Below are 22708 nucleotides of genomic sequence, written 5' to 3'. Positions count from 1 at the left end.
ACAGTTTGTCATGTGCACCCGCCCTGGGGTTGGTAGACTATGGTAAAGCTTTTCAACTATACTGTGTAGTCTCGGGGACCTCTTTTGCCACGGTTTTGACACAACAGCATGGAACACGCTACCGCCCTGTCTCCTACCTATCTAAAAAACTCCCCCTTCAGGTTCAAAGCATGCCATCATGCCTTCAGAATTTAGCCGCCTGTGCTATGGCCGTACAAGATGCCAACAAGGTGGTCTTGGGACACCCGATGACGCTTTACACCACACATTCTGTCACCCACCTCATACAGAACATGAACACCCAACACATGACCTCACAAAGACTCAGTGGATATGAGATTTCCCTCATGAACACAGACAATCTGTCTCTCAAATATGTTCCCGCCAACAACCCTGCCGTCCGTCTCTTGCACTCCATGTTACGCCTACCACGAGACCCAGACCAGTTTCATGACTGTATAACACGAGTGGAGTCTATCACATCACCAAGACCAGACCTCACCGACGTACCGATTACCAATGCAGACGATGTTTTTGTGGATGGTAGTTGCTCCCGTCCCTCCGATTCCACCTTCCAAACAGGATATGCAATAGTCCAGTTGCCAAACAAGGTATTAGAAGCCAAACCACTGCCCCCCTCTTCGGCTCAGGTGGCTGAACTAGAAGCCCTCACCAGGGCCTGCATTTTATTTACAGATAAGAAGGTGAACATTTACACAGACAGTAGATATGCATTCGGGGTGGTGCATGACTTCGGAGTAATATGGGCTAAAAGAGGTTTTAAAACAGCGGATAATAAACCTATTTCCAATGCTACCCAGATTCAGGCACTTCTTTGGGCTATTTTGCTCCCAAAAGAGGTGGCAATAATTAAAGTAAAAGCACATTCTTCAGATAATAGCAGACTTTCCAAGGGAAATGCCTTAGCTGACCGAGAAGCGAAAAAGGCAGCCCAGTCCTCCACCCAGGAGCCCACCCCCACGTCCATGTACTTTAAGGATCATTTCACCTGTCCTAACTTTAAATCTGTAGTGGCACAAATGCAATCATTAGCCACTGAGGAAGATGTCTTGTATTGGGTGAAGGCTGGCTTGACCAAAGACCCAGAGGGTCTGTGGTCAAAAGAGGGGAAGATATTGGGAATACCTGAGGCAAGCAGTATTCTAATTCTCTCCTACCTTCATGGTCCAGGACACATAGGTGCCGTCCCTTTAGCCACTATGTACACCAAATCTTTCTGCACAAACGCCTTGAACAAACAAGTCAAACTCCTGACCACAAGTTGCCTTACCTGTGCTCAAAACAATGTGCAGGGCAAACGGCATGGCCTACATGGTCATCTACCCCCACCAATAGGTCCCCTTACAGATTTACAAGTAGACTTCACACACATGCCAAAACAAAAGGGGAACCTAAAATTCCTGTGCGTTGTCGTCGATAAATTTTCAGGCTGGGTTGAAGCCACTCCCTGTGCAGGTGAGACAGCCAATATAGCAGCAAAATGCTTGCTGAATAACTGGATTTGTAGGTTTGGCATACCAACATCTATCTGGTCAGATAGGGGACCTGCATTCAGCTCCTCCGTTACCCAGGCTGTGGCTAAACTGTTAGGGCTGCAATGGAAACTACACATCCCCTATCACCCTCAAAGCGCAGGGGTAGTGGAAAGAATGAATAGAAATATAAAGGATAAATTGAAAAAGGCCACAGGGGGCACAATGAAGGGATGGCTTGATCACCTCCCTTCTGTGCTATTCCAGATTAGGACGGCACCCCACGCCAGAACGAAACTTTCACCTTTTGAAATTTTGATGGGAGTCCCCGCAAACATAGAATTACCCCCATTAGACCAAGACACTGATATTGACATTTATTCCCAACAGGAAATGTACGTGAAAAACCTGGTAAGTATGCTTCATGAAACGAACAAACAAGTTTCTGTCACCTTCTCTCCTCTCTCCACAGAGCCAACACACCCCTTCATCCCAGGAGATCAAGTGCTAGTCAAGCAACTGGCCCACAAAAAGAGGATCGGACCAATCTACTCTGGACCTTGGAAGGTTGAAAAGGTGTCCAGAACTGCGGTCCTGACTGACCTAGGAAACACCTGGATCCACGCCAGCAGGCTGAAAAAGTGCCCACCGCTTCCCACAACCCCCGACCCCCCACCTATTGAAGGAGAACCCGACCCACCCGAACAGCTACCGGAACTGCAAAAGATTCAGGAAGGCATTGGACAATTAACCCTTGAAACCTTACACGATAGCGAGGAAGAAGGACAAGCATAAGAACTTGTAGAAATGTTTTTACCTTCAGTGTCAGGGAAGGCTGTATGCCTCTGGGGTAGTCTGGTACTACTTGTATTCCTGCCCACATGGTTTATAGCCAACTGTATATATCATCCAAAAGACTTAGGTCTATTAAAAGGGATATGTGGACCACCTAAGATGAATAATACCCCCGGCCAAAGACATAGCAGAAGTATTATACCCGTTAATGAGTCACCTAAGGGACTGACTGACAAGATATTACTACTAAAATTCAAATATAGCTATGCTCAAAAATCCGGTTTTGAGAAATGCTGGATCTGCAGCAAGCTACATCCCAGTACAGCTAGAATCCCTCTCATGGCAGTCCCCTTGAATTTTACCCCCCTCCTTAATGGAACACCCCCTATCGTCCTAACGAATGTTACTAGGACCCTTTCAAATAAAACCCTCACTTTCCAAATTATAGGTAGAAGCCACTTCCCAGACTGGTGTTTCCAACTGGGAAACACCACAGATGGAGCCGAGGTTTGCAAACAAGCAAAACTTAACATTTCAATGACATCGCTTAACAGTCCTTCTTTCTTCCATACTTCAGATCCCACCCTAAATGCCACCTTTTTAGACTTCCTTAGCTCCAGTACCAAGTCTACAATACACCAATTAATGTCAATTCTGATGCTCTCTGGCCTTTCTGATACTCTTAGGAACGTGTTCCTTAAACGGCCCCTAGCTCTAGGAAATACCATATATATATGCTGCGGCAAACTCTGTCACCCCTGGATCCCAACCAAACCCCAGGGGTGGTGTTACCTTGCAGCCCTGGTTCCTATCATGGGGGTATTAGGGGATAACAAGGGAAGTCACCTCCTTGAAGCTAGCATGCATCCTAGATATCCCCTTAGACACCGTAATAAACGAGAATTGTTTTTAGAAAAAGATATGGCCTGGGCATGGTTCCCTTCCTGGACAGGGTGGGGAATTGACCTCATGAAAAGATTAAATAATTACACTGGCATAATTGATGAGATTCTGGAGAAGAATTCTGATGACATAACCAAACTAAATCTAGAAACTAGGGCAATTAGGAAGCAACTAGAACTATATGAGTTGGCTATAGAAAGTATGAGTGCAGCCCTTACTGGCCTCTGTGAGATCACTGAGGATTATGAGTGCTGTACCTGGATTCATAATACCAGCATCGAAGTCCCAGACTACTATGACGTTATTGCCCAACACAGGGAAGAGGTAAATAAACTACAGAAAGAGGCAAGAAACATAGGAAAAAACTGGGATCCATTCTCGAGCAGCTTTAGTTTTGGGGGATTAATATCTTGGCTCCGAAATGCTGCCATGACAATTGCCACTGTGATTCTCTTCATTCTATTTTTATATGCCTGTTATAAGATAATCAAATGTTTATGTAAAAAGGGAAACACGGCCGCTCCGGAGGATCTGAAACTCACTTCCATTGTTAAAGATCCAACGGTATGGTATAAAAACCAAGAGCACAAGGGTTCGGAGTATGAAACCTGTGCTATTAAATTAGAAAAGGAATGATCATTATGTAAATCACAGAATGATCAAAGGGAGGATTATAAGGGGATACCTATTGAAATTACCAAAGATATACTAATCAAAATCTAGTACTAATATGCTTAGGCTTGCATTTCAATAGCTTCAGAGTTGGGACATACAAGCATACTGGCGTACGTGACAAACTATGTACAAGATAGCGTGACTAGATGACAGATATCTGTATGTCTCTCCAGAGGGTCTATGCAAGATATTGATATCTCAGGAAACATCTGCCTGTGGTTTCGTCTCTATACATTGCTGAGAGGCACAAAGCTAGATAAGGACTGGTTACGCAAGAATATGGTCAGTCAGTAGATGCTGAAAGGGCAAAATAACTGTCAGGAGATTGTATTAACCTTTGACTTATATTTCAGGAATGAACTAATATTGTCGATGTATGTGTAAATCACCCGATTGGCCCCTCACGGGGCAGGGCTTTGTGGAGTACCACATAAAAGACGGTCCACTTCCCCATTAAACTCTGTAATCAGTTACCACATACTCTCGAGTGTATGTGTATTGGTTATCCGCCGGCGATTGGGACCTCCATTGAGCCACTCCAGCCTAGGCTATCCAGGGGAATCTGGAAGACGAACACCTTACAATATCCACCTATATAGCTAGCTATATTGCTCTTTTTAAATAGAGCTTGCAGTCAGCTGTAGGAGATTGTGCGTGCTGTCTGCGTGCCCTGACCGCAGAATACACCGTTATATCCACCTATATAGCTAGCTATCTTGCTCTTTTTAAATAGAGCTTGCAGTAAGCTGTAGGAGATTGTGCGTGCTGTCTGTGTGCCCTGACCGCAGAATACACCGTTATATCCACCTATATAGCTAGCTATCTTGCTCTTTTTAAATAGAGCTTGCAGTCAGCTGTAGGAGATTGTGCGTGCTGTCTGCATGCCCTGACCGCAGAATACACCGTTATATCGACCTATATAGCTAACTATATTGCTCTTTTTAAATAGAGCTTGCAGTCAGCTGTAGGAGATTGTGCGTGCTGTCTGCGTGCCCTGACCACAGAATACACCATTATATCCACCTACATAGCTCTTCTCTAATTGAGCCATCTGCCATCTGCAGGAGTGGGTGTTGTGTGTGCCTCCAGCACAATATACACTACCCAATTGCTGGTTTTCCCATCTCCCTTCAGGCCATTACCATGTCTGGAAGGCCAGCAAGGAGAGGCAGACAGGCGCGAGCCGATAAAAGATGGCAAGCAGGCTCTGTGTCTAGAGACAACAGTGCTGGTCGTAGACGCGGTGCATCGTCATCATCAGCACGTGGCCATGGGACACACTTGTCCTTCTTTTTGGCAGCTGGACATGTTGAGCCGCAACATGCCGAAGACTTGCTAGAGTGAATGACCAAGCCCTCTTCATCCTCCTCATCCTCTCTCACCCAGGCTCAGGGTACTAGCAAAGCAGCTGCCAACGCATCGTCTTCCCTCCTCTCAATGTCATCATCAGTGACTCCTTCCCTAGACCAACCACGTCCTCCTGAGGAGTCTCCTGAACTCAACACAGTGTTGGGTACATGCTCCACGAGGATGTCCAGTGTTTTGTAGGCTCTGATGATGATACTCAGCTAGAGGAAGGCAGTAGCGTGAGCGCAGAGAGAAGGGATGCTCAAGAAGGACAGCAATCTGGCAGTCATGTTCCAAAAGCTGCAGCATACTGCCAGGTTTGCCCAAGCGATGAAGAGGGAGGGGATGATGAGGGCACTGACTCCAGGTGGGTGCCTGGTAGGAGAGAGGAGGAGGAGGAGGCACATGTCCAAAGAGGCAGGATGCCCTCCGGGGGCCAGCTTAGGGGCAGCACACCGACTGAATCACACCGCAGAGCTCCGCCTGTGCAGGGCGCTGCCTCTGCGCGTTATTCTAAAAGTTCTTTGGTGTGGGCCTTTTTTGAGACGAGTGCATCAGATCGCACCGCTACTATTTGCAACATATGTCTCAAGCGTATCTCACGTGGCGAAAACATCAGCCGCTTAGGCACCACATGCTTGACCAGACATATGTTGACCTGCCATGCAGCTCGTTGGCAAGCGTACCTCAAAGACCCACACCAAAGAACAAAGCGGACCTCTCCTTGCTCCTTATCAACTGGGATCTCCAACCCCACTAGACCTTCAGTCCTCTCTGAAACCTGCTCCGAGAGGTTTGAAGGTGTAGAATTAGGTGTGTCACAGCCAAGTGCTTCCGAGCACTCTGCTAGCAGTACACCCACGTCCGATTATAGCAGGCAAATGTCCCTGCCCCGCTGCTGGACCGGCGAAAGAAGTTCACTCCCAGCCATCCACATACCCAGCGGTTGAATGCTAGCTTGGCTAAATTGCTAGCACTTCAACTGCTGCCTTTTCAGTTGGTAGACTCGGCCCCCTTCCGTGAGTTTGTACAATGTGCGGTTCCTCAGTGGCAGGTCCCCAAACGCCACTTTTTCTCACGGAAGGCGATTCCGGCTCTCTACCGGCATGTGGAAGGCAATGTCCTTGCCTCGCTGGACAGGGTGGTCAGCGGTAAGGTGCATATTACCCCTGACTCATGGTCCAGCAGGCATGGACAGGGACGTTACCTGTCTTTCACGGCCCATTGGGTCACTCTTCTGGCAGCTGGGAAGGATGCAGGACAAGGTGCAGTAGTGTTGGAGGTTGTTCCGCCACCATGCCTCCAAAATGCTACTATTGGTTGTGACACTCCTCTCTCCTCCACCCCCTCCTCTTTTTCTTCCTCCATGGCCTCTTCCAGTGCTCTGTCCTCAGAACCAGCGGTGCTCCGTAGGCGTTCCAGGGGCTACGCAAGTACGCATGCAAAACAATGCCATGCCGTGCTTGCGCTGATTTGTTTGGGGGACAGGAGCCACACTGGGGCAGATGTTTTGTCAGCTCTGCAGGGGCAGGCCGAGAGGTGGTTGATGCCACGCCAGCTTAAGCCAGGAATGGTGGTTTGCGACAATGGCACCAACCTCCTCTCTGCCCTCCGACAGGGACAACTGACCCATGTGCCCTGTGTGGCTCACGTCCTTAACCTGGTGGTGCAGCGGTTCTTGGACAGGTCCCCGGGCTTACAGGTTTCCTGAAGCAGACCAGGAAAGTCTGTGTGCATTTCCGCCGATCATTTAATGCCTGTGCTCGGCTGGCTGAGCTCCAAAAGGAGTTGAACCTGCCCAAGAACCGCTTTATATGTGATATGCCCACCAGGTGGAACTCAACGTTGGCCATGCTGCAGCGGCTGCACACGCAGCAGAGGGCCATCAATGAGTACCTGTGCGACTACAGCACCAGGACAGGGTCAGGGGAGCTTGGTTTTTTCTCACCACACCGGTGGGGCATGATCAGGGATGCATGCACTGTCCTGTCACCGTTTGAGGAGGCCACAAGGATGGTGAGCAGTGACAGTGCATGCATCAGTGACACTGTACCTCTTGTCCACCTCTTGGAGCATACGCTGCGTGAAATAATGGACAGGGCACTTGAGGCAGAACAGAGGCAGGAAGAGGGAGACTTCCTTGCCTCTCAATGCCCCCTTTATCCAGACAGTGTTCCTGCTGTGCCACCCATCACACAGGAAGAGGATGAGGAGGAGGAGGAGGAGGAGGAGGAGGAGGAGGATGATTGTGTCAGCATGGAGGTGGAGGCTGGCACTCAGCATCAGCAGCAGCAGCAGTCTTGTAGGGATGATTTACAGTCCCAAGAAACCCATGGACTTGTACGTGGCTGGGAGGTGGTAGCTGCGGATCATGTTGTCCTTAGTGACCCAGAGGACTCCGGACCGAATGCCTCAGCTAACCTACGCTGCATGGCCTCCCTGATCCTGCAAAGCCTGTGGAAGGATCCTCGTATTCTTCGGATCAAGGAGAGGGACCATTACTGGCTGGCCACTCTCCTTGATCCACGGTAAAAGGGTAAGGTTGCCGACCTTATCTTGCCATCGCAGAGGGAGCAGAGGATGAGACATCTCCGGGAGGCCTTGCAGAAAGGTCTGTGCAACGCGTTCCCAGAGACTGGGAGGTTACAAACTCCTGGTCCTGGACAACGTGTTGCTGAGGCATCGGTCAGAAGGAGCGGTGGAGAAGGTGGCCGTCTGACCGATGCGTTCAGACAATTTTTTAGTCTGCAGCCCCAAGGTATGATCGGTTCCAGAGCAACCATCGCCAGCATCTGATTTACATGGTGCAGGGATACCTAGGGGCAAGGTCAGACTTGGACACCTTCCCCACCGAAAATCCTCTGGCTTACTGGGTCTTGAGGATGGATCACTGGCCAGAGCTTGCACAGTATGCAATTGAGCTACTGGCCTGTCCTGCATCCAGCGTTCTTTCGGAACGCACCTTCAGTGCTGCCGGTGGCTTTGTTACCGATCACAGGGTGTGCCTGTCCACCGAATCAGTTGATCGACTGACCTTCATCAAGATGAATTAGTCTTGGATCACCCACAGCTACCAAGCACCTGAAGCTAATGTAACCGAATAATTTTTTTTAAATATCACATCCCTTCAAGACTGCCTATGCTGATACTGAGTGACTGTCCTGTTATGTTGATTGTCTATCCTCTTCTTCCTCCGCTGATATGTTGGAAGAACATTTTTGGTTCTGGGTGATGCCACCAGCCCAATTTCTCAGCCCCTGTTTAACAGGGGCATTTAATTACAATTTTTGATGCAATGCTTTGCAGCAGGGCTCATTCCTGCACCACAACTAGAGTATATGGGAGAGGTTGCAGTGTTGTGGCACCAGCACCAGTGCCTAATTTTTCAGCCCTTGTTTAACAGGGGCATTTAATTACAATTTTTGATGCAATGCTTTGCAGCCGGGCTCATTCCTGCACTACAACTAGAGTATATGGGAGAGGTTGCAGTGTCGTGGCACCAGCACCAGTGCCTAAGGCCCAATTTTTCAGCCCCTGTTTAACAGGGGCATGTAATTACAATTCTTGATATAATATTTCACAGCAGGGCCCGTTCCTGTGCCCACCGAGAGTAACTGTGAGGACTTATAGTGTTGTGGCACCAGCACCACAACCACCAAAGGCCCAATTTTTCTACCACTGTTCAACAATGGCATGTAATTACAATTCTTGATATAATCGTTCACAGCAGGGCGCTCCAGCGCCCACCAAGAGTCACTTTGAGAGCTTACAAGGTTGTGGCAACACCAACACCTTGTTCCACCATTTCTGCAGAGCATATAGGGCAGGCCCCTACTTTCAAACATCCAACTTACAAACATCTCCTACTTGCAAACGGAAGGAGACAACAGCAAGTGAGATGAAAAAAGATGGACGACAAAACAAATTATACAGGGGTGATAACCCTTCCCTATGTTTTCCAAAAAGCTTAAAAATATTTTTTTTTGACTGGAGCTACACTTTAAAAATGTACCAGTTGAAAATTACAAACAGATTCTACTTAACACAACAAACCTACACAGTCCCTGTCTTGTTTGCACCGCCTGTATACTGCTGTTCTGAGTATATAGGGCCTGGGGGCCACACGTATTTCCTTTTTTTAATATGGGTACGGGGTTCCCCTTAATATCCGTACAAGACCCAAAGGGGCTGGTAATGGGCAGGGAGGGCTACCCATGCCATTTTTCTCAATGATTTTCAACCATATTGCAGGAACCAGATATAACATTAAAACCGCAAGCAGTTTTAAATGACGTTATTTCCGTTAAATGTCATTTTGTGCAGGGACTGTTCTAAACACGGGAAACACATGTCAATTCACAGGCATACTATAGACACCCCCCAGGCACGATATTTAAAGGAATATTTCCCTTTTTTTTTCACTTTAATCGTCATTAAAATCAGTGCTCCCGGCAAAACGGCCATTTTTAAAAACATTTTAGGCATTGACCCATGTCCCCTGGGGCAGGAGCCAGGTCCCCAAACCCTTTTTAGGACAGTATCTTGCATATTAGCCATTAAAATTAGCACTTTTAATTTCGAACATTCGAGTCCCATAGACTTCAATGGGGTTCTAAAGTTCGTACGAATTTTCGGTCCGTTCGAAAGTTCTGGTGCGAACCGAACCGGGGGGTGTTCGGCTCATCCCTACAATAGAGTTATCAAGTACTGTATTAAAATCACCCGCTATTAATAAAGGGCCCTCCACTATTGCCAGTATGGAGCTCATTACCCGGTCAAAAAACAGTTTAGTGAAGGGTGGTGGAGCATATATACTAGCCACTGTGTATGGCTTACCTAGGAGTTCAAGCACGACAATTACAAAGCAGCCATTAGGATCGAACTTGATATGTTTAATGCTGTTGGGTGCTGATTTTGCTATGAGGATGGATGTACCCCTAGCGTACATGGAGTACGTGGAGTTGATGGCGTATGCAATTTTCGCTCTCTTAAGGGCCATGACCCTAGATCCATGGAGGTGGGTTTCCTGGAGAAGGATCACATGCAGATTATGTCTTGCCAGATATTCAAACATAAGGGACCATTTCACTTTAGAATCAAGCCCCCCGAACATTCCAGGAAACTATACGTAGTCTAGACATGAGCAGAAATAAAGTATGACTAGTGAAGCCCAGTTCTGAAAGCCTGCTGGGGGCAACCATAGCCTAGGGTCCAGTGTGCCATGAGAAGTGCAGAAAAGTGTGGGCGAGTCAAATATGTGAAACCACAGCATACCTTGTATAGTTATCAGTTGTATACCATATCGGTTGGTTAGATTACTAGATAAAAATACATATAATGGTAGATACCAACAATACAGCAGAAAAAAGGATCAGTTGCCGGCTAAACAAGCCAGCCAAACCCGTAGCCAGATACTCATGCATTAGCGAGTTAGATCTTCACAAAACAAAAAAGACAAATGAAATAGGAACAAAAAACAATCCCAAAACATTCGAAACTACCCTAACCCTCCCGGCTCCCAAACCCAAACACATGAGAGCTTTATTCCCAAAACGGTTTTGATCCTTGTGATCCGGGCGTCCTAGGGTGTCCACCCAATGCGACGCCTCCTTAGGATCTGTGAAGAAGTAGGCCTTGCCTTGATAAGTGAACTCAATTTTGCAGGATAAAGCATACCATAGGGTAGATGAAGCTCTCTTAGCCTCCTTTTGATGGCCAGAAAGGTAGCCCTTTGTTTCTGAGTGGCTGCTGAGAAATCAGGAAAGATAGTGATTCCATTGCCATTGAAGGATATTCTGCCTTTTCCTCGGGCAGCTCTGAGAAAGGTTTCCCATAATTTGATGAGGATGGCACGCGGCGGGGCTCCTGGAAGCAAAGGGCGTAGGGGAACTCTGTGCGCCCATTCGATGTGGAACAACCGTGAGATGGTGGAGGTGCCAAAGGTGGTGGTCAGCCCCTTGCTCCATGAAGGCCTCCGGGTTTCTGCCCTCTGAACCCTCCGGGAACCCAAAGAAGCACAAATTGTTGTGTCTCAAGAGGTCCTCCATATCCGTGAGCTTGTCAGCAGTATAGGTTTGGGCTGACGCAGTTCCATAACAGAGCCCTGCAAGGGACGCGTTTCATCTTTCAGGTCCCCTATTACGGAGGGTATGAACATCATGTTTCAGGAATGAGAGATCCATTTTAATGGAATCTATCTGTGTTGTGAGAGAGGTATAGCTGTGCTGTATAGCCTCCATGATCTGTGTCAGGGTAGGTTCTGTGTGCTCTTTCTCATGGGGTGGAATTGCAGGGGAGTCAGTGGCATCAGAAGGAGAGAATAGGAGGGGATCAGCAAGGCTGGAAATGTGGGATTGCCGTGACTCACCCTTCCCTGGAGGTTGCCATGTTGAGGAGGGAGAGGACGAAGGCTGCCCCTGCTTCCAACTGTGGTGCTGTTCTTGCTGCTGGGGAGGCTGTGGCAGTGGCGGTATGCATCCTGACGCTTGCTCTATCGCAGGTCCGTACTTTACCATCCCTTGATGGGTTGCGTAGTCTGGATAGTCTATTGAGGCAGATGGAACCCCTGGAGCTCGATCGGGTGTGCGGTATCTCCTGAGGATGTGTGCGGCGTGAACGGGACTTAGGCTTCCCTCATTTCCTGGTCATGGGCTACCTCCCCGGGTTCCCTCCACAGCCAAGTTTAAAGGAGGATTGTCAGGTGGGCTGTGGTGCTACGGTGGTGAAATGGGGGCCCAAAATAAGGAGGAGAGAGGCCAGGAGGCTGGGGGTGTTCGTTTAGGTGTGGCAAGATGGCCACATACCCCAGGAATCAAGTAGTATCTGCAGGCCAGTATAAGCCAGAAGCTCCCAGGAGGGCTGTGGGCAGCAGTGGACAAACAGGCCCTCAGTTGGTGTACTGCAGAGGGCTATAGGAAAGCCAGGGATGCCAATGCACAGCGTAGAGAGGGCCTGGGTGTACCAAGATGGCCACCGGCTCCAGAGAAGGCCGAAGCCAGGGCCTTTCCTGGGGGCCTGAAGCCTAAAATGTGATCCTGTGATTCCCCAGTCTCTGTACCCACCGGGGGTGAGCCGCTATCGGCGGATGGGGGTGTGATGCCGTTCGTTTCACGGAGCACCACACTGGGGCTCGGGAAGGGCCGGAGGCTTCACAAGCCTTTAAGATGGCAGCTGGTCCCGAGTGTATGGAGCCGGCCGTGGAATACAGTACAATCGGCCAGCTGGACTCCACAATTCAGACTGGGGCTGCTGCGGGGTATGCCAAGGAGCAGGTAGACCAAGTTTGGATGGATTTGTGGCAGGATGGCGGTAGATTTGTCAGGATTTTGCGGAGCTCCTCAGCTATGCATCTATCTCCCTTCCCAGTCGGACCGGAGTATTTTTTTTAATCTCTGTGCATCATCTGAGGCTATTTACTTCACTGGGTATTTGTGAGTGTGTACAACCACTTTAAGTAATTTAACCCTCTGGGTTGAGCAACCTTATGCTGCTGAAGGATATTTGTACATTTGGAATACACATTTTAACCTTAAAGGGTAAGATACATTATTACAAGGCTTAATGCACACTGGATGATTTTTTTTTCTGTCTAAAAAAAAAAAACCCTGCATGTTGGCCTATGTGTCCATGCACACATAGGTGTTTAGAAGCAGGGGAACAGAGACAAACCCCACTGGCAGCGCATCCAGCAGCAGCAGAATTTTGGCAGCGAGACACCTGTAAATGCATGAAAACACATCTAAACATGCCCTAATGCTAGGCATGTTTAGCGCTTGAACATATATTAATTATAGTGGTCAGCATCAATTATTCTTCTGATCAGTTAAATTAATTAATGCCAATCGCTTGATGCACCTAAACACGTTACATGCTTTTACAAGTGATGAGCATTTTTTCTTCCAAAACGCTGCTGCCAGAAAGAAAGCCTTCTTGGAGAGTTTGCAAACATCCTGTGTGCATGAGGCCTAAATAACGGCCAGACTGAGTGGAATGGGGTGACTGTGACAGGTGACGGTGGTCCTTTGTGGTGGGAGGACCCTCAACTCACAACTTGAAATCCATAATGAAACTTGCTGTGACACAGGGTTGGCTTATAGACAAGGCCTGGAGAGTCTTAAGAACAAGGCATTGCAGTAAACTGATGGTGGCTTCCTGTGATGTGAGCCTATATGGCGAAGTAAATACAGAATGCAGTGGTGATCAAGTGTTAGGTGCCCAGGGAGCACACAAGAATCTGTCCTGCATCCCTATCCTGAAATGCTAAAGGATAACAAGAATCAGAAAGGAGTCTCGGAGTGTCTGTTGGTACCAGGTATAAGAAGGTTAAGTGCTTGGAAACCGGAATGTGAAGAAATAAGTGTAAGGTGTTTGTAGGAGGAGTCAGGAGTCGGGCTGCATAAAGCCTGCCCTTCTCTGCTTTCTCCTCTCGTGGACGCTGGCTTCGGGGGCGGTTCAGGTCGGGGGGGGGGGTTCACTCGAGGCTCCGGTCGCCACGAGGGAGTCCTTCTCCCACCTGTCTCCCTCTCCGGCTGCCTCTGCCGGGGGGGAGGGAGGTGTCAGCTGCGGGCTCTCCTGCCCGCCTCCTTCTCCTTGTGATTCTGCTTGGGGGGGTTTTGATCGCCGCTGAGTGGGGGGGTGGTTAGTCCGCCCCTCTCTCCCCATGTTGTTTCAGCCAGCCTTCTCTCCCGATGTTCAGGCTGGCGGGCGGCTGTTTCGTCCCCGCCAGCTCCACTCATTCACCCCACTTCTCCCGGTGTTCCGCCGGGGGGGTGTTCAGCCACCTGGGGTCCGTTTCTCCTGCCCGCTTGCTTGCAAGGGGGGTTCGTCCACCTCTCCTGCCTGCCTCCTTCTCCTGGTAGTTCTTCTGGGGTAGGGAGGTGGTTTGTTCACTTGCCGAGGGGAGGTGGCGTTTGTCCGAGGGTAGGGGGGTTAGTCCGCCTGGTGGCTGCGGGGGAGATGCTTCTCCCTCCTGCCTCCTTCTCCCAGTGTTGCTACGGGGGAGGTTCAGGTCGCCTGCTTCTGCCGGGGAGGGGGGGGGGGGTTCATCCACCTGGTGGCTCCGGGGAGCCGCTTCTCCCGCCCGCCTCCTTCTCCTGGTGGTTTTGCTGGGGGGGAGGATTCGGTCGCCTGGTTTGCCGGGGGGGGGGGGGGTCCGTCTGCCTGGTGGTGGGCCTCATGAAATTTACGGTTTCTCATGCTAGGTTACGTTTTTCATGCATTTCCCGTTTTCTCATGCATTTTCCGATGTCATGCAATTTACGGTTTCTAATGCAATTTATGATTTCTCGTGCAAAACACGGTTTCTTGTGCAATTTACGGTCTCTCATGCAGTTTACGGTCTTCTCATGCAGTTTTGCTTTTCTCATGCAAATTTACGGTTTCTCATACCAATTTACTGTCTCGTGCTAATTTGCGGTCTCATGCAATTTAAGAGTCTTTTACGCAATCTTACGTTTTTGATCATTTACGGCTTTATGCAATTACGGTTTACGCAATTTACGGTTCTCATGCAATTTCTGGTCTGATGCAGTTGACATGTCATGCGATTTATGTTTTTTTTGTGTGATTTATGGTTTCATGCAAATTACAGTTTTCTGCAAATTGCGGTTTCTTACGCAATTTTACAGTTTTCTGCAATTTACGTTTTTTTTGCAATTTGCGTTGCTCATTCGTTTTGCGTTTCTCAGGCGCTTGTCTTTTTATGGTTCTCAGGTTTTACATTTTCCCATGCAATTTGCGTGTCTGATGCAATTTTACGTGCCTGATGCAATTTTACATGTCTGTTGTATTGTACGTGTCTCAGGCGACTTTTATGTTTTCTTACGTTTTTCCCATGTTTCTTACGTTTTTCCCAATATGTTTACGTTTTCCCCAATATGTTTACGTTTTCCCATGTGTCGCATGTTTCGTGTTGCCCTTCGTTTGCGGCATTTTCGTTAGCTGGTACTTACATCCAGGATCTGTCACGTCTACAGGTCCATACGGGCTGAGGTTTCATTAATTGATTTTCGTCCCACAATCTTCTCGCCTGTAGCCCACACATCATACGTACACGTTCACCGTTACACCTTTACTTCTACCCACCACAGTCTGTGGGTACCTTAGTTCGTTTTTAATTTCCTGTCTTGGCGCTGCAGGTTGCTCGGGCTCACTTCTGCATTTATTAGGGTGGTATCATCAGGTTCACATTCATGCGCTGTTGGTACTGTCATTTCGGCACCCACATCCTTACAATTTAGATCCTATGTCCTTTACTTGTCAGGTACCAGGGGGTTTGTTGTGTCATGGGCAGGTTGTTATTAGGTTTTCTGGTCGTCTGACACAGCTGGGTTGTCCATGTTCTTCCACCACGGGTTACCCATCACGTCTATGGGTTTAACAGATTGAGGTGATCGTTTTCAATTGGCTTGGTTGGTGGCAAGTCTTCTCATCTGTTTTTACACCACTCACATTTTGTTCTTAACTCCCGTTTCTCATGCAGGTAGTTTCTCATACGGTTGTCCGTAGGCAATTTACGTTTCTCATGCAATTTACGTTTCTCATGCAATGTCACGTTTCTCATGCAATGTCACGTTTCTCATGCAATGTCATGTTTCTCATGCAATGTTACGTTTCTCTTGTTTTCCAGGTTTCTCTTGTTTTCCAGGTTTCTCTCATTTTCCAGGTTTCTCTCGTGTCCCCCCTGGGGTTTTCTCTTGTGTCCCCCCTGGGGTTTTCTGTCGTGTCCCCCCCCCCCCCGGGCTTTCTCTAGTGTGCCCCCCCGGGGTTTTCTCTCGTGTCCACCCCCCCGGGTTTTCTCTCGTGCCCCCCCCCCCGGGTTTTCTCTCGTGTTCGCCCTGGGGTTTTTCTCGTGGTTTATTGTTTCAGGTTCTCATGCAACCTGCGTTTCCTAGGCAGGTCTTGTTTCTGGCAGCCTTGGTTCTTATGCTGCTCACGGTTATCAACTCACACTACTCATGTTTCTCGTCCAGTCTCGTTTCTTTCTTGCAGGTTACTTTCTTGTCACAGGTTTTCTTTGTCTGCTCACAGTTCTCTCGCTAGTTGTGTTCCTGTCCAGTTGGGGGTCAGTCAACACTATCTTTAATTTCCTAGCTGCGTCTGGCCAGGAGTTGCGCTATGGTATGGAACGATTGGTTAGGCAGCCTATTGCTGCTCTGCAGCTTCTACTGGCTCAGGGGCTTTGGTGGATCCTGGGGCCCTCTCGGGGCCCGGGCCAGTATCAGTAGGCTCTGGTCTCGGAAGCAGGTACCAGCGTCACACTTTCTCTTCAGTTCCAGTTTGTGGTAGATTGTTTTTCCTTTTGGCTGTCGTAGCAGCCTTGATCATTAGGTTTTGTTTTAAGTACCAGGAAGGCTCATGACACTGCTTGCCATGTTTTCTAGGCTTTCCAGTCTAGGTTTCCAGTCCTGTTAACATCCAGTTCCTATTTTTGCTTTTCTGGGGGGGGGGGGTTTGCCTCTTCCAGCTTGTATCGGCCCTCAAAACTTTCAGGGCATATCGAGTTAAGTCTCAGCATTTCATGTTGAATGACCCGTCAGGTTGTTTTATTTTCTGCACTTTCTTTGAAGCCATCCAGGGTTCCAACGGAGTAGACTCACTGCTGTGCTCAGCTGATTTTCGATTGTGGGTCTTGTTTTTCATGACGTTTGACATACTCTCAGGTCTCCTTTTGCATTGGTTACCAGCTCGGGGCTGAAGGCAGTGCCTTAGCTGGCTTTGTGGTTTCTAAAGCCAGGGAGGGGGGTGCTTCTGGCCCAGGGTCTCACTTACTTTGGTCAATCTACTGGTTGGCACCCCGGCCCTTTCTGTTACATCTGCATGCTTGCAAGGCGCAGTATTCAGGGACGGCACGGTTATCAGGTCCTTGGAGCCTGGCTAGGTGTGGTGCTTGGTGTTGGTTTATATTGGTTTGTTAGTGTTACATTTGTCAAACCTTCGATGGTCCTCTACTACCTTTCCTAGCGCTTCCTTTTCTACAGCAAAGACATACCTCATTGCTGCCACCCCAGGTTAGACGTTAATTCACTGTGTAATCTGGTTGTTAAGCTTTCATCCTACTGTGTTATTTTTGCCCCATTTTAGGCATACTGACCACGTGACCCCGGCACACTTCAGGTCTATGTTCTTTCTTACTCTTTGTTCCTTTCCTTACTATCCACGGATTGACTCCGAGTACAATTGAATGGCTTGTGGTTTCTAACCTGCTATCTAGGGTCGAACTCCCTGTCTCAGTAGCGCCACAGGTCTGCCTGTCTTCTTTGCTGCTGTAGTTCAACCACCCAAATGCTACCATTGCTACTTTCACCTCTTGGCTGCAGCTGAAGTCAAGTTCTGTTTGAAGTTGGAACTCTGATTGCCTACTCTGGCAAAATTTTCTACACACAGTCATCATCTTTTAAGTATGATTTCCTAAGGCACAAGGAAAATCTTTATAATCACTGTATTTGCTTGTAAAATACATTAGGAAATAATGAATTGCCTAAAAACCTAAATTCAAATATTTTTTTTAACAATAAATACATGCCTAGATAAAAAAATGTAGTTCCCCATTAAATGCTTTCTCTTGTTTTTCCATAGAGATGCATAACTTGATGGACAGGTTATAGTATGTTCTCCTCCCATTGAGTATAGTCTATGAAACATGCAGAGCAGAGCTCTCAAATGCTCAGTGCTGTAGTGCACAGTGGACCTTTCGCTGCATTCTCTAGTGTAGCGAGTTCTAAAACATTTTAAATCTATCAGTGAGAGTCTGCAAAAACTATGACAAGACACAAAGAGGAAGCCAAGGAGACCTCTCCTCTATCAGGCAAACCTCATGGAATTAAACGACTGTTCCGACAACTGGTACCCTATGGATTTTGTAATGAAGCAAAGATACAGTTTGGAATGGCCATACCTGTGGTAAGACTTGACTTCAGTTAATCGATTTTTCTATTTTTACTGTTTGTGTCGGTCAGATTTTCTTGGGTGCTGTCTTCTAAATAATTAAGGCAGTATTTATCCCAAAACCAAAAATGTATTATATTGCAGCTTACTAATTATTAGATGTGGTGGCTGTATTCGTATTTTATCATTTCTTTCCTCTGTTTTCACCTGGTGATCTGGCCAGTAACACACCTCCTGTATTAGCGTGCCCCCACTCTGGATGAGGGAGCACAGGGGGCACCTTTGGACAGCAGCATTGTCAGGCTGGGTGCAGGAGAGTGTTAGATGTACTAGCATATTTAAATACACTAAGGCTGGGGTCACATATATTTAATGTGGGACACTGCATGTGAATCGCACAGCATTTCTATTCAAATCACATGTGATTATTTGCAGTGCGGTTTGAGGCCATTCATTTTGTATGGGCTTAATTCTGCACCACACAAAAAAATGTATTTAATAGAAATAAAGCGGTCAAGTATAAGGCAGAAACTAACTGGTACATACTATAAAGACAGAGGCACTCACAAGGAGGTCCTGTATTAACGATTCATATTAGTAAAGTGATCTTCCTGCTGAACTTTTGTGATCTGACAGGCAGGGCCGGCGCTCCCACTAGGCGAACTAGGCAGTCGCCTAGGGCGCACTGCCGCCTAGGGGCGCAGCCACAGCCTTGGTCCCCTCCAGAGGATCAGTTCCCCCTTGGCGAGTGGTGCAGACTGTAGCAGGAGGTGGCTCCATATGGCTGGCTGCAGAGTTGCTGGGCGGGGGAGCAGGCAGATCTCACCCTTCGGACTAAGCCAGGGATGACCATGCGGATGTCCAGCAGCCATGGGTGTCAGCTCTCTGGCCGCCCCGCCTCCCTCCCTGGGTGATGTGCAGCCATTGGAGGAGCAGGGCGGGCAGCATGGATCCACCCAGGCCCGGACTAGCTATAGGACAAACGCAGGGCCGAGGCTGGCAGGCCACTTGTCTTGGAGGAGCGAGGACCAAAAAGCAAAGCTTTTCCTGCAGCTCACCCAGCCTCTCCGCGGCCGCCGCTGGAGCGGGGGGGGGGGGTGGATTAGCTGAACGGGGGTGGAGCTGAAGGAGGTCTCCCGGACGTGTCACGGACTGCCGCCCGCTGCCTGACATGTGGAGGAAGCGAGAAAGAAGTGCACCAAGGTAAGAACTTGTCAGGTGGTGGGGGGGAAGCACTGGGGATGAAGGCTTCCAGTCAGAGCTTATCTTTGGTGTGTGATCCCATCCCATCCCCTGGCACCATCCCTCCACCTGGCTCCATCCCATCCCCTGGTACCATCCCTCCACCTCGCCCCATCCCTCTGCCTGGCTCCCTCCCTCTGCCTGGCTCCATCCAATCCCCTGGCTCCATCCCTCCGCATGGCTCCCTCCCTCCACCTGGCTCCATCCCTCCACCTGGCTCCATCCCTCCCCACCTGGCTCCATCCCTCCCCACCTGGCTCCATCCCTCCCCATCTGGCTCTATCCCTCCGCCTGGCTCTATCCCTCCGCCTGGCTCTATCCCTCCGCCTGGCTCCATCCCTTCACCTGGCTCCCTCCCTCCACCTGGCTCCATCCCATCCACTGGCTCCATCCCATCCCCTGGCTCTATCCCTCCACCTGGCTCTATCCCATCGCTTGGCTCCATCCCATCACCTGGCTCCATCCCATCACCTGGCTCCATCCCTCTGCCTGGCTCCCTCCCTCCACCTGGCTCCATCCCTCCCCACCTGGCTCCATCCCATCCCCTGGCCCCATCCCTCCGCCTGGCTCCATCCCTCCCCACCTGGCTCCATCCCTCCGCCTGGTTCCATCCCTCCGCCTGGTTCCATCCCTCCTCCTGGCCCCATCCCTCTGCCTGGCCCCATCCCTCCTCCTGGCTCCATTCCTCCACCTGGCTCCATCCCATCGCCTGGCTCCATCCCTCCACCTGGCTACCCCCATCTCCTGTCCACTTTGCTATATCCTCCCTCCACCTGGCTGCACCCCATCTCCTGTCCACCTGGCTCCATCCCTCCACCTCGCTCGATCCCTCCACCTGGCTACCCCCTCCTGTCCACCTGGCTCCATCCCTCCACCTAGCAGCACCCCCCTCTCCTGTCCATCTGGTTATATCCTCCCTCCACCTGTCTGCACCTCCCCTCTCCTGTCCACCTGGCTGCACCCCTCTCCTTTCCTCCTGGCTGCACCCTATCTACTGTCCACCTGGCTTCATCCTTCCTCCCACCTGGTTGCACCTCCCCTCTCCTGTCCACCTCACTCCATCCCTCCACCTGGCTGCACCCCCCCTTTCCTGTCCACCTGGCTATATCCCTCCCCCCACCTGGCTGCACCCCCTCTCCTGTCCACCTGGACCAGTTCTGGTGCTAAAGTTATTGAATACATTTTTTTTGGGGGGGGGGGGCGCAAGTAGCTGGTCTCGCCTAGGGTGCAAAATAGTCTAGCACCGGCCCTGCTGACAGGGAGACTGCCTAAGCCAGAACACACCGCAGAGAGCTCTCAGCCATTGGCAGGTCGGTTGCTGGTTTTCCAGCATGCTCGTTCAACAGAAGCCAGTCGTGAGATTTGCTTTTGTCAAACAAGGACCCGAACACACAGGCAGAATGTCAGCCTATATCTAATGTACCACCCAATTTTGGCTGATATTCAGCCCGTGTTTACAGGGCTTTACTCATAACTAGTCTGTGGTCAATAGAGATCTTATTTAAAAGCTGCTCAGTTACTTCAGGGGTGGGCATTAAACACCAAATCTACCTTAGCTGTGTGCAATTAGCTATATAGTACACCGTATACCTAAAGTGCAAAGATCATCTCTTTTCATACCCAATACATGTCACTAGGAAAAGGCTTCCACAATACTATTATAATAAGTACTTATATACTTATCATATGTTTTATATTCTTTTGCACCCATCCATGGGCGTCCGCAGCAGGGGGCAGGGGGGTCAAGTGCCCCCCCCTGGAATCCCCAAGGTGTTGCCACTGCCGCCGCCGCTGCCATGCTGCATTATTTTTTTTTCTGAGTCCGCTCTCTCCTGTGTATCACAGCGCTGGATGGCTGGGTTCGGCGGCCGCTCTGTAACACAGTCCCGCCCCCCCAGACCATCTCGTGTGATAGTAGAGAGAATCAACGCTCCGCCTATCACATGAGCCGGTCTGGGGGGGGCGGGACTGTGTTACAGAGCGGCCGCCGAACACAGCCATCCAGCGCTGTGATACACAGGAGTAGATGCCCATGATCCGTGCTACAGTGCCTGGATAGGAGGATCGAGGGGGGGAGGGGGGCTGCAGTGCTCTCCTCCACCACCGCACTCTCCTGCCCCCCCCCCCTGCTCTTCTCCTCCACCACCGCACTGTCCTGACCCCCGTGCTCTCCTCCACCACCACACTCTCCTGACCCCCCCCCCCCAGTGCTCTCCTCCACCACCGCACTCTCCTGCCCCCCCCTGCTTTTCTCTTCCACCACCGCACTCTCCTGACCCCCGTGCTCTCTTCCACCACCGCACTCTTCTGACCCCCGTGCTCTCCTCCACCACCACACTCTCCTGACCCCCCCCCCCCAGTGCTCTCTTCCACCACTGCACTCTCCTGCCCCCCCCCCCCAGTGCGCTCCTCCACCACCGCACTCTCCTGCCCCCCCCCTGCTCTTCTCTTCCACCACCGCACTCTCCTGACCCCCGTGCTCTCCTCCACCACCACACTCTCCTGACCCCCCCCCAGTGCTCTCCTCCACCACCGCACTCTCCTGCCCCCCCCCCGCTCTTCTCTTCCACCACCGCACTCTCCTGACCCCCGTGCTCTCCTCCACCACCACACTCTCCTGACCCCCCCCCAGTGCTCTCTTCCACCACTGCACTCTCCTGCCCCCCCCCAGTGCGCTCCTCCACCACCGCACTCTCCTGCCCCCCCCCAGTGCTCCTCTCCTCCACCACCGCACTCTCCTGCCCCCCGTGCTCTCCTCCACCACCGCACTCTCCTGCCCCCCGTGCTCTCCTCCACCACCACACTCTCTTGCCCCCCCGTGCTCTCTTCCACCACTGCACTCTCCTGCCCCCCCCGCTCTTCTCTTCCACCACCGCACTCTCCTGACCCCCCCAGTGCTCCTCTCATCCACCACCGCACTCTCCTGCCCCCCCCCAGTGCTCCTCTCCTCCACCACCGCACTCTCCTGCCCCCCCAGTCCTCCTCTCATCCACCACCGCACTCTCCTGCCCCCCCAGTGCTCCTCTCCTCCACCACCGCACTCTCCTGCCCCCCGTGCTCTCTTCCACCACCGCACTCTCCTGCCCCCCCCAGTGCTCTTCTCTTCCACCACCGCACTCTCCTGCCCCCCCAGTGCTCTCCTCCACCACTGCACTCTCCTGCCCCCCCCAGTGCTCTCCTCCACCACTGCACTCTCCTGCCCCCCCCAGTGCTCTCCTCCACCACCGCACTCTCCTGCCCCCCCAGTGCTCTTCTCTTCCACCACCGCACTCTCCTGCCCCCCCCCCAGTGCTCTCCTCCACCACCGCACTCTCCTGACCCCCCAGTGATCTCCTCCACCACTGCACTCTCCTGCCCCCCGTGCTCTC

At 50.5% G+C, this 22708-nt stretch overlaps 1 protein-coding gene across 1 annotated transcript in view; it reads left to right on the top strand.

The window, feature by feature from the left end:
• Positions 1-17903: 17903 nt before the first annotated feature.
• The window catches only part of LOC143983031 (multidrug and toxin extrusion protein 2-like), a 292152-nt gene continuing 287347 nt past the window's right edge, over positions 17904-22708 (top strand). Inside the window, exon 1 of the mRNA XM_077482258.1 lies at positions 17904-18113. Coding sequence (XP_077338384.1) covers positions 17973-18113 — 141 coding nt within the window. The 5' untranslated portion in view covers positions 17904-17972. The remainder of the gene's footprint in view (positions 18114-22708) is intronic.

Source organism: Lithobates pipiens, unplaced genomic scaffold (genome assembly GCF_037356315.1).
Source record: "Lithobates pipiens isolate NorthernLeopardFrog02 unplaced genomic scaffold, aLitPip1_a1.2 Scaffold_16, whole genome shotgun sequence".
Taxonomy (NCBI): domain Eukaryota; kingdom Metazoa; phylum Chordata; class Amphibia; order Anura; family Ranidae; genus Lithobates; species Lithobates pipiens.
Note: the sequence above shows the minus strand (reverse complement) of the source record. Positions and strands in the feature narration are given on the sequence as shown.